The sequence below is a fragment of the Drosophila simulans genome, unplaced genomic scaffold (genome assembly GCF_016746395.2).
Source record: "Drosophila simulans strain w501 unplaced genomic scaffold, Prin_Dsim_3.1 Segkk10_quiver_pilon, whole genome shotgun sequence".
Lineage (NCBI taxonomy): Eukaryota > Metazoa > Arthropoda > Insecta > Diptera > Drosophilidae > Drosophila > Drosophila simulans.
The window spans coordinates 117,793-130,243 of record NW_025416806.1 but is presented as its reverse complement, the minus strand read 5'-3'; the positions used below and the strand labels follow the sequence as shown (position 1 = coordinate 130,243).

At 39.9% G+C, this 12,451-nt stretch overlaps 1 protein-coding gene across 1 annotated transcript; it reads right to left on the bottom strand.

The window, feature by feature from the left end:
- Positions 1-513: 513 nt before the first annotated feature.
- Positions 514-10,081, bottom strand: LOC123327396. Its single transcript, XM_044923808.1, has 2 exons — positions 9,501-10,081; positions 514-4,960 (listed from the first exon to the last, which is right to left on the bottom strand). The coding sequence occupies exons 1-2, from the start codon at positions 10,079-10,081 to the stop codon at positions 514-516; spliced, it is 5,028 nt and encodes a 1,675-aa protein (XP_044779743.1).
- Positions 10,082-12,451: the final 2,370 nt, after the last annotated feature.

Genomic DNA, 12,451 nt, shown 5'->3' with positions numbered 1-12,451 from the left:
ACTTGCTAATACATGACTAACGATGCTGAGGTGAACACAAAATTTACTTCATAAAAATATTGACAATATCGAATTTAATATAAAATTCCAATTCGTAGGAAATCTACGTCCTAGAGACGGTATTCATATTGTTCATAAATAAACCCGCCAGTGTTACTGTTTAGTTTGATTTATTGGTTAATTTCAGACACTTGATATTAATTAGTTCGACTTCGATGCGTACGTTTTCTCGCAGATCAAAAATATGACTAACTTAAGCTTTGGCTGTACTCACGCCATACGATTAAACTAGCATAAGACGTAAACAAGTTACAGTTAGAAGGGAGTTAGAAGTTTGGAAAAGTACTGGGCAAGCTCGCGGACAATTACAGCGGTGCGATGCTTACATTGATTCCGCTGATAAGCTCCGCTGAAGCTGCAGACAAATGATAATGTAAACAAAGATAAAGGGTGACTTGTTCGCGTATACAGGGTGTATCGTTCCCAAACATACCGGCCCCCCTGAACGGTTGTTCAGCAGAGAGGCAGTACAGCGATTTTGGCAATTGGGCGTTTGTATAATCCGTGAGCAGTCTTCACTGTAACGACTCGGACCTTGTTGTCGATTCCTGCGTGCACTGCGGTGATGCGGCCAAGAATCTGTTTAGAGGGCGGTAGATTGGGCTCCTTGAGTACTACCAGTGTGTCGATCTTCAGATTCTCGGTTTCCAGATGCCACTTTGTCCGCTCATGAAGAGATGTCAGGTATTCCATATGCCACCTTTTCCAAAAGCCTTGAACCATAGCTTGCAGCTGATTCCACCTCTCCAATCGATTGACTTGCATATCCAGACGACAGGGTTCAGGCAATGCAGTATACGGAGATCCAGTCAGAAAATGAGCAGGCGTCAGTGGATCCAAAGAATTATCCCCAGTTGGGCACAGCGGGCGTGAATTCAGGATAGCTTCAATTTGGGTCAGGACAGTAGGGAGCTCCTCAAACGTTAAAGCCTTTGATCCAAGTATCCGTTTCATATGGAGTTTAATTGAGCGAATTCCAGCTTCCCACATCCCTCCAAAATGGTGAGCAGACGGGGGTATAAAGTGCCAAGAAATCCCTTCATTGGCAAAGAATCCTGCTAGTTCCTCATCTTTGGCTTGTTGAATGGCCAGACGTCTCATGTCATCCAAAGTTTGCTTGCCTCCATGAAATGTAGTTCCATTGTCCGAATACAAGTCAGTAGGCTTCGCTCGGCGGGGAATGAATCGTTGAAAGGCTGCGATGAAAGCCTGTGTAGTTAGCTCACTAACAACCTCGATGTGAAGTGCCTTTGTAGTGAGGCACACGAAAATAGAAAACCATGCCTTTCCGATGCGTGGAGTTCTTCCCTTTGATTCCTTGATTGCGATCGGTCCAGCGTAGTCCAGCCAAGCTTGAACTCGAGGAATTGGTAGCTCTCCCATGATCTGGTTGCTTGTGCCCTTTCGTTGAAGAAAACAGGATTTGCATTGGAAGCCTGCCTTTCTGACGAGATTGCGGGCTCCCATAATCCAGTACTGCTGACGAAGATTGGTGAACGTTGCATCAACTCCAGTGTGCAGATAGGAGACATGAAAATGTCGAACCAGCAGTCCAGCTAGTGGTGTATCTTTAGGTATCAGAATCGGGTGCTTGGCGTTGTAGTTGAGTGTAGATTGCTCGATTCTCCCACCGACTCGCATTACTCCATAATCATCCAGAAACGGAGAAAACCGGATAAGATGCGATTTAGCGTTAAGCTGGCGTCGATTCTCTAGCTGCGCATATTCTCTGGCAAAGGATTTTTGTTGCACATGTCGAATAAGTCGGCGCTGTGCGTCCAGCAACTCTTCAGACGTAAGGAATGGTGCCGAATTCCTATGATGGGATCGAAGAGTGCGAATAATGCGATGACAGTAGCTAGATACCTTTATAAGACGCGTCCAGGTTGAGAATTTGTGGATGAGGAACTCGTGTATACTTTCATCACCATACCACCACAGTCGATGCTCCAGAAGCTTTGACACAGCACAATCTGCAGGATTCTCTTCCGTGCGAACATGGTTCCAGCAGCTACGGGGAAAGTCGCTCAATATCTCAGAAGTTCGGTTGCAGACGTAGGTGTTCCACCGTCGAGGGGGAGCTGAAAGCCAGTGTAGCACAATTTCTGAATCTGTCCAGCAGCTCGTGCTGAAAAGAGGAATTGTTAGTGATGTTTTGACAATAGAAAGCAATCGAGATAGAAGTAACGCAGCGTTTAGCTCCAAACGTGGAATTGATACGGGCACGGGGGCCACCCGTGTTTTGGCGGCAAGCTGAGTTACTTGAAAGCTGCATCCAACTGCAACTCGAGCGTAAACTACCGCACAGTAGGCGTGCGAGGATGCGTCGGCGAATCCGTGTAGTTGAACATCTCGAAATGGTGACGCAATATACCGTGGTACTTGGCATTGCGTAAGTGCTGGCAAATCCTCTACTAAGGCTCTCCAGCGCTTACGTAGACTTTCAGGAATGGGGTCGTCCCACTGCAGGACACTTGTCCAGCTTTCTTGGAAGATTAGCTTGAGTAGAACTGTGACCGGTGCTACCAGTCCAAGCGGATCATAAATTCTTGATAGCTGAGACAAGAGTTCTCTTTTCGTCGGAGAAATGGTCGCATCGCATCCCTTTAGGTTGAGATACAGAACGTCCTTCCCAGGGTTCCATTGGATTCCAAGAACTTTGACAGGTGAATCCGCAGCTGATTTGTTGAGGAGCTGGATAGGTTCAAAACATCTATCTTCATCTGGTAATGATTTCAGAAGACGCCAACTATTAGAACTCCATTTGCGTAGCTTGAATTTTCCCTTATCCAAGAGGGCTATAAGCTCGTCCTTGAGAATCATAAGCTTCTCGAATGTGTTGGCGCCTGTAGGGATATCGTCCACATAGGCATCGTGCAGAAGAGCGTGAGCTGCTGCAGGGTATTCATGGCCATGATCGTCGGCAAGTTGCTTTAGAACTCGAACAGCCAGAAATGGTGACGGTGCCAATCCGTAGGTAACCGTCAGCAGGCGAAAATGAAGCAGAGGTTCATTCTCAGTCGTGCGCCAAACAATGCGCTGAAAATTGGTGTGTGGCTTAAAGATTTTAATGCCTCGAAACTTCTTTTCGACATCTGCGCATAAAACATATTGGTGCTGCCGGAAGCGTAGACAAACGCCAAGAAGATCGCGTTGAATCGGTGGACCAATATGTAGTCTGTCATTGAGCGATACTCCAGAGCTGCCCTTTCCTGATCCATCAAAAACTACACGACATTTGGTAGTCAGACTGTCCAGTTTGATGACAGCGTGGTGCGGCAAATAGAAGCAGGTGTCTGGGGACTCCTCAACCTGAGCCGAGGTCAGTTGTTCCATATGTCCACGTTGCAAGTAGTCGTCTAGGAAAGCTTCGTACTGCTGCTTCAATTCTGGATACCGACGAAATTCGCGTTCCAGCGAGAAGAAGCGATTGATGGCCTGTGGCAAGGTCGAATCAATAGGCGGTGCCTTCTCCTTGAAGGGATACTCGACGACGTACACCCCGTCCGTCGAGCGCTTGTGTGTGGCAGCAAAATGACGCTCTGTGGGATCGCTGGCGTCCAGGAGAGCCTGGTTAGGCTGAATGCTGTCCATCTCCATGAATGAACGAACCATCGTGTCTAGGTCCGCGTGATGAGTAACCGCAGAAGTAGGGTGATCATCGAATGCAGAGTAAGAGCCTGCAAGAATCCAACCAAATACAGTATTGAGAGCGATAGGAAAGTCGTTACGAAAGAGTTTCCGATCTCCTGTGTATAGAGACCAAAGTTGATCCGATCCAACAATGACATCGATTGCTCCAGGTGTGCAGAACGTTGGGTCTGCCAAAGGAAGCTCGCAGATTTGCCTCCACGTAGAGGATGAGGTGTCAATAACATGGGCAGGAAGTGATGACGTCAGCGAGTTGAGAATGAACGAGACCAATTCGACAGTTTGGCCCGAATGACGAGAGCGCAGCTTGATATGTGCGCGTCCTCGGGTAACGCCCGCGCTGTTGGCGGCGAGACCGAGAATAGAAATCCGTGCGTGCGTTCGACGCACGCCTATTCGCTGAACAAATGATTCCGATGCCAAGGTTATTGTAGATCCAGTGTCCAGGAGCAGCCTACAGGTTGTAGTGTTTCCCCAGGCGTCGATGACGTCGGCAAGGATGGCAAGAACCAGCCGCCGGAATATTCTCCAGAGTATGATGCGTAAAGTTGTTTCCGCGGGAGTCTCGCTTCCCAAGCGATGACCTTCTCGAGCTAGCGGTTGATTGTGGCCAATTGTAGATCCCGCATGTGAGACTGCTGGTCGATCGCGGCTGTCAACACTTGCTGTGTCAATGTTGTTGCCATTTTGAATTGGCTGCGACGAGCCATGAACCAAAGTATGATGCTTGCGGCGGCAGATCCGACAAGTATGCCTCGATGTACAGTTGCCCATCATATGACCCGGGCTGAGGCAATTAAAACAGAGCTTTCTTCTTTCTTTGAGGAAGTCTTGGCGAGATGCAATGTCGAGTGCGATGAATTGAGGACACTTAAACAGTTGGTGATTCTGCTTGCACGATGTGCACTTCGGCTCTTCCCGTCTTGGATGCGTGTCTGCGTGGTGCGCGGTAGCTGCGCGTCGAGCTTGGGTTGATCGAGTTAATTTAAAAGCCTCCAACGTATCGCAGCGTGATGTGAGAAATTTCAAGAATCGGTTGATGGTCACACCTTTTTCCTCGGATTCTGCGCACTGAGCCCAGGCTTGGCGGGTATCGCTATCTAATTTTGAAAGTAAAATGAAAATTAGCCAGGGATCCCTTTCTTCGCAATTAAGAGCTCGTAGACCACGAATAACTTCGTCTGCACCATCGGCAATTTTCCGCACTGTGCCGATATTTGAATTTATAGCACTCGGAAGGCTCATGAAACTTTTTAAAAACGATCGAATAATTAGCTATTGTTTGTTATATCGCTGTTCCAGCCGATCCCATGTTTCCCGATAGTTGTCATTAGTAACTGGAATATGTTTAACTAATGCAAGCGCGTCTCCGGCAAGGTACGATTTTAAATAATGAAATCGTTGGCAATCCGTCAGGCTCGAATTGGAAGCAATCGATCCAATAAACATGTCCGAAAAATGTTTCCAGTCCTCATAATTTCCAGAAAAAGTCGGAAGTTTAATTCGCTCGAACTGAAAATCGACATGACTTCTCTGGGATGTGTCTGCGGCTTGAACTGTGGCATCAATACTGTTTGAGGTGACATCCCGTCTCAACTCCTCCAAAGTATTGCTAAGAATAGCGTGTGTTGCGTAATGTTTGTCCTCATATGCGTCAAAATCCTCGTCAGGGTTCTCCCAATCGGCTTCCGATTTAAATGCATACAGCTCTTCCGAGAGCCGTACGAACCGCAAATAATTTTCCTGTAGTTGCGCCAGGCGGACAACTATTGCTTGCACTGAATGAATGTCATCAACAAATTTTAAGGCATTATTATGCGCACGAGTAATTTGGCTTTTACAGAAGCCCCGTTGTTGAATCACACTCCGCATGGTGGTCGAAAGAAGGGAACGATTCTATACGATGTAGGAATCTATAGATCATCGTTTGCCAAAAGGCCAATAATCAAAATCAAATGCCCGAAAGAAACGCAGTTCCGGTAATCCGGCTCGAAGGACCAATTTTTATATTCATAAATAAACCCGCCAGTGTTACTGTTTAGTTTGATTTATTGGTTAATTTCAGACACTTAATATTAATTAGTTCGACACCGATGCGTACGTTTTCTCGCAGATCAAAAATGTGACTAACTTAAGCTTTGGCTGTACTTACGCCATACAATTAAACTAGCATAAGACGTAAACAAGTTACAGTTAGAAGGGAGTTAGAAGTTTGGAAAAGTACTGGGCAAGCTCGCGGACAATTACAGCGGTGCGATGCTTACATTAATTCCGCTGATAAGCTCCGCTGAAGCTGCAGACAAATGATAATGTAAACAAAGATAAAGGGTGACTTGTTCGCGTATACAGGGTGTATCGTTCCCAAACATACCGGCCCCCCTGAACGGTTGTTCAGCAGAGAGGCAGTACAGCGATTTTGGCAATTGGGCGTTTGTATAATCCGTGAGCAGTCTTCACTGTAACGACTCGGACCTTATTGTCGATTCCTGCGTGCACTGCGGTGATGCGGCCAAGAATCTATTTAGAGGGCGGTAGATTGGGCTCCTTGAGTACTACCAGTGTGTCGATCTTCAGATTCTCGGTTTCAAGATGCCACTTTGTCCGCTCATGAAGAGATGTCAGGTATTCCATATGCCACCTTTTCCAAAAGCCTTAAACCATAGCTTGCAGCTGATTCCACCTCTCCAATCGATTGACTTGCATATCCAGACGACAGGGTTCAGGCAATGCAGTATACGGAGATCCAGTCAGAAAATGAGCAGACGTCAGACAATCAAATCAAAAAATATTTAATATTAATTAGCGGTTAACATGAAATTTATAACAATTGCTAATAGATATACATAACAAAATATGCTATTGTGAAAGTTATAATGGTTTAGTTTAAATTATAAGTTCCCTCTGGGAGCGAATAAGCTAGATGACCTGCGATGTAGTTTCAGGAGCTGCGCGGATGTAAAATTAGCACAAAGGATGTCGTAAATCAAGGACCAAGGAATTAGAGGTTCGTATCTAAATAATTCGTTATATTACTAAAATAAGCTCTTATGTTGTTTTGATAATCGACAATCAAAATCAAAAAATATTTAATATTAATTAGTGGTAATTAACTAGCAACATGAAATTTAAAACATTTGCTAATAGATATACATGACTAAATATGCTAAGGTGAACACAAAATTTACTTTATAAAAATATTGACAATATCGAATTTAATATAAAATTCCAATTCGTAGGAAATCTACGTCCCAGAGACTGTATTCATGAATTGATGACGTGGTCCATTTGATATTAAGTCAGTTCCATTCTTGGCCACGTCATCGTTAATGCTAATTAAAACTTATGGCCATTGTGTTTACAAATAACACTAAACTTGTAATGGTTTTGTTTTAATTTCATGTACCCTCTGGGAGCCAATATGCTAGATGACCTGCGATGTAGTTTCAGGAGCTGCGCGGATGTAAAATTAGAACAAAGGATGTCGTAAATCAAGGACCAAAGAATAAGAATTTCGTATCTAAATAATTAGTTATATTTTTAAAATAAGTTCTAATGTTGTTTTGATAATCGGCAATCAAACTCAAAAAATATTTGATATTAATTAGCGGTTATTAACTACAACATGAAATTTATAACAATTGCTAATAAATATACATTACAAAATATTCTATGGTGTACACAAAATGTACTTCATAAAAATATTGACAATGTCGAACTCGAGGACTCGATGTGGCATAAAATAAATAAATGACAAGCTCCACTCACACACATGCAAACAGCAGACTCCACACACACACATACAGACACACACTTCAGGGAGACAAAAGACTATCCCAAAGGCTGCAAACTGAAGATGGCACACACACACAATGAGAGAATAAGTAATTAAATTAGAAATTAAACTAAGCAAATGGAAAATTTTGCAAGTAAAAATTTTTGCGCCCTCCTCCTCGATTCTCATAAGTGGCAGGTAAGCTACACGGCACAGTGCAAATATAGTTTTTTGATTATAGTATATATTTCTAGTGTTTGTCAACTTAGTATTTTTAACATATATATACCGAATATTTTTAGAATGTTTTTTAAATATTAGTAATTTAAATTAAACTAAGCAAATGGAAAATTTTGCAAATAAAAGTTTTGCGCCCTCCTCCTCGATTCTCATTAGTGGCACGTAAGCTACACGGCACAGTGAAAATATAGTTTTTGTTTCTAGTATATATTTCTAATCTTTGTCAACTTAAAATTTTTAACATATATTTACTGAATATTTTTAGAATATTTTTAAGTGAACTTAATATTTCTAGTATATTTGATCATTTTATATATCATGTTTTTTGAAATTAAGTCAGTTATATTCTTGGCCACGTCATCGTTAATGCTATTTAAAACTTATGCCCATTGTGTTTACAAATAAAACTAATCTTGTAATGGTTTTGTTTTAATTACATGTACCCTCTGGAAGCCAATAAGCTAGATGACCTGCGATGTAGTTTCAGGAGCTGCGCGGATGTAAAATTAGAACAAAGGATGTCGTAAATCAAGGACCAACGAATAAGAGGGTCGTATCTAAATAATTCGTTATATTTTTAAAATAAGTTCTTATATTGTTTTGATAATCGTCAATCAAAATCAAAAAATATTTCATACTAATTAGCGGTTATTAACTACAACATGAAATTTATAACAATTGCTAATAAATAAACATGACTAAAGACGATAAGGTGAACACAAAATTTACTTCATAAAAATATTGACAATATCGAATTTTTTAAATACAATTCCAATTCATAGGAAATCTACGTACCAGAGATGGTATTCATAATTGATGTTTGATATTAAGTCAGTTCTATTCTTGGCCACGTCATCGTTAATGCTAATTAAAACTTATGCCCATTGTCTTTACAAATAAAACTAAACTTGTAATGGTTTTGTTTTAATTTCATGTACCCTCTGGGAGCCAATAAGCTAGATGACCTGCGATGTAGTTTCAGGAGCTGCGCGGATGTAAAATTAGCACAAATTATGTCGTTAATCAAGGACCAAGGAATAAGAGGTTTGTATCTAAATAATTCGCTATATTTCTAAAATAAGTTCTTATGTTGTTTTGATAATCGACAATCAAAATCAAAAAATATTTAATATTAATTAGCGGTTATTAACTACAACATGAAATTTAGAACAATTGCTAATAGATATACATAACAAAATATGCTATTGTGAAAGTTATAATGGTTTAGTTTCAATTATAAGTTCCCTCTGAAAGCCAATACGCTAGATAACCTACGATGTAATTTCAGGAGCTATGCGAATGTACAATCAGCGAGTAGGATGTCATAAATCAAGGACAATAGAATAAGAGGTTTGTATCTAAATAATTCGATATATTTTTAAAATAGGTTCTTATGTTGTTTTGACAATCGACAATCAAAATCAAAAAATTTTTAATGTTAATTAGCGGTAATTAACTAACATCATTTTTTTTTTTTTTTTTTTTTTTGTGTATTAATTTAAAACTGTCCTTCGCGGACAATCATTAAATTTGAGGACTAAACTTAACGGTAGAGAATTAATGGATTACATAATTTGTTGTGAAAACTTTACAATAACTGTCGATATTGTATGTATGATGTATATCATCATGTATGTATATAATTTAATTTTAATGTGCGTGTCTAATCCCAGAGAGGTCCAAAGGGTGGGATCGGTGCAGCCTCCTGGTGCGTTGACTGGAGTCCAGCAGGTCTTGTGCCAGGTTGTTTGGGTGGTCTTGAAGCCTCTGCATGTACTGCCTGCTGCTTTTCTTAATCTCATCCTTCACCCAGGGGAAGCTGAGGACCTCGTGGATAGTGGCATTATCGTGGAAAGAATGAGCGTTGGTGGCGGTGCGGAGCGTTTTGTTTTCGAAGGTCTGGATAATGTTGATGTTACATTTCGATGCAATGCCCCACAGTTGAATGCCATACGTCCAGATTGGCCTCATAATCGCTTTGTAGATAAGGAGCTTAGTGGAAGTCGGTAGCTTAGATCGTCTGCCCATCAGCCAGTAGAATTCACGGACTCGGTTCTCCGCCTGTTTCCGCTTCTTTAGCAGGTGTGGTCTCCATGTAAGTCTCCTGTCCAGTTTAAAGCCAAGATAATTTGGATTGGCTACCTCTGGGATTGGGGACCCGTTGAGACTGACTGGAGGGCAAGTGCCGCGCCGAGTTGCGAAGGTAGTGGCGGTTGACTTGTCGCTGTTTACCGATATATTCCATCTCTTGTGCCACGTGTTCAGTAGATCTAGTTGCTCCTGCATAGTCTGGGAGGCCTCTGCTGGGTTATATGCTGTTGTTAGGAACGCAGTATCATCGGCGTAAGTGGCTGCCATAATGTACTGGCTCGGTATCACCGGCAGGTCGGCCGTATACGCATTGTAAAGGAGCGTACCGAGAAAGCTTCCTTGGGGAACTCCTGCACGGGCTTCTTTGACGCCTGAGCGCGCTTCTCCACACCGAACCTTCTGCCCTCCAAGAACGACTTCAAGAACTTGAAATAAGCTAGATGATCTGCGATATAGTTTTAGGAGCTGCTCGGATGTAAAATTAGCACAAGGGATGTCGTAAATCAAGGACCAAAGAATAAGAGGTTCGTATCTAAATAATTCGTTATATTTTTTAAATAAGTTCTTATGTTGTTTTCATAATCGACAATCAAATCAAAAAATATTTAATATTAATTAGCGGTTATTAACTACAACATGAAATTTATAACAATTGCTAATAGATATACATAACAAAATATGCTATTGTGAAAGTTATAATGGTTTAGTTTCAATTATAAGTTCCCTCTGAAAGCCAATACGCTAGATAACCTACGATGTAATTTTAGGAGCTATGCAAATGTACAATCAGCGAATAGGATGTCATAAATTAAAGACCATAGAATAAGAGGTTTTTATCTAAATAAATCGATATATTTTTAAAATAAGTTCTTATGTTGTTTTGATAATCGACGATCAAAATAAAAAAATATTTAATATTTATTAGCGGTAATTAACTATCAACATGAAATTTAAAACACTTGCTAATACATGACTAACGATGCTGAGGTGAACACAAAATTTACTTCATAAAAATATTAACAATATCGAATTTTTTAAATAAATTTCCAATTCGTGGAAATCTACGTACCAGAGATGGTATTCATATATTGAAGACGTGGTCCATTTGATATTAAGTCAGTTCCATTCTTGGCCACGTCATCGTTAATGCTAATTAAAACTTATGCCCATTGTGTTTACAAATAACACTATACTTGTAATGGTTTTGTTTCAATTTCATGTACCCTCTGGGAGCCAATAAGCTAGTAACCTGCGATGTAGTTTCAGGAGCTGCGCGGATGTAAAATTAGAACAAAGGATGTCGTAAATCAAGGACCAAATAATAAGAGGTTCGTATCTAAATAATTCGTTATATTTCTAAAATAAGTTCTTATATGGTTTTGATAATCGACAATCAAAATCAAAAATATTTCATATTAATTAGCGGTAATTAACTAGCAACATGAAATTTAAAACACTTGCTAATACATGACTAAATATGCTAAGGTGAACACAAAATTTACTTCATAAAAATATTGACAATATCGTATTTAATATAAAATTCCAATTCGTAGGAAATCTACGTCCCAGAGACGGTATTCATGAATTGATGACGTGGTCCATTTGATATTAAGTCAGTTCCATTCTTGGCCACGTCATCGTTAATGCTAATCAAAACTTATGCCCATTGTGTTTACAAATAACACTAAACTTGTAATGGTTTTGTTTTAATTTCATTTACCCTCTGGGAGCCAATAAGCCAGATGACCTGCGATGTAGTTTCAGGAGCTGCGCGGATGTAAAATTAGCACAAGGGATGTCGTAAATCAAGGACCAAAAAATAAGAGGTTCGTATCTAAATAATTCGTTATATTTTTAAAATAAGTAAGTACTTATGTTGTTTTGATAATCGACAATCAAAATCAAAAAATATTTAATATTATCGCTATATTTTAAAATAAGTAGGTACTTATGTTGTTTTGATAATCGGCAATCAAACTCAAAAAAAATTTAATATTAATTAGCGGTTATTAACTACAACATGAAATTTATAACAATTGCTAATAGATATACATAACGAAATATGCCATTGTGAAAGTTATAATGGTTTAGTTTCAAATATAAGTTCCCTCTGGAAGCCAATACGCTAGATGACCTACGATGTAATATTAGGAGCTATGCGAATGTACAATCAGCGAATAGGATGTCATAAATCAAGGACCATAGAAGAAGAGGTTTGTATCTAAATAATTCGATATATTTTTAAAATAAGTTCTTATGTTGTTTTGATAATCGACGATCAAAATCAAAAAATATTTAATATTAATTAGCGGTAATTAGCTAGCAACATGAAATTTAAAATAATTGCTAATAGATATACATGACTAAATATGCTAAGGTGAACACAAAATTTACTTCATAAAAATATTGACAATATCGAATTTAATATAAAATTCCAATTCGTAGGAAATCTACGTACCAGAGATGGTATTCATAATTGATGTTTAATATTAAGTCAGTTTTATTCTTGGCCACGTCATCGTTAATGCTAATTAAAACGTATGCTGTTTACTAATAAAACTAAACTTGTAATGGTTTCGTTTTAATTTCATGTACCCTCTGGGAGCCAATAAGCTAGATGACCTGCGATGTAGTTTC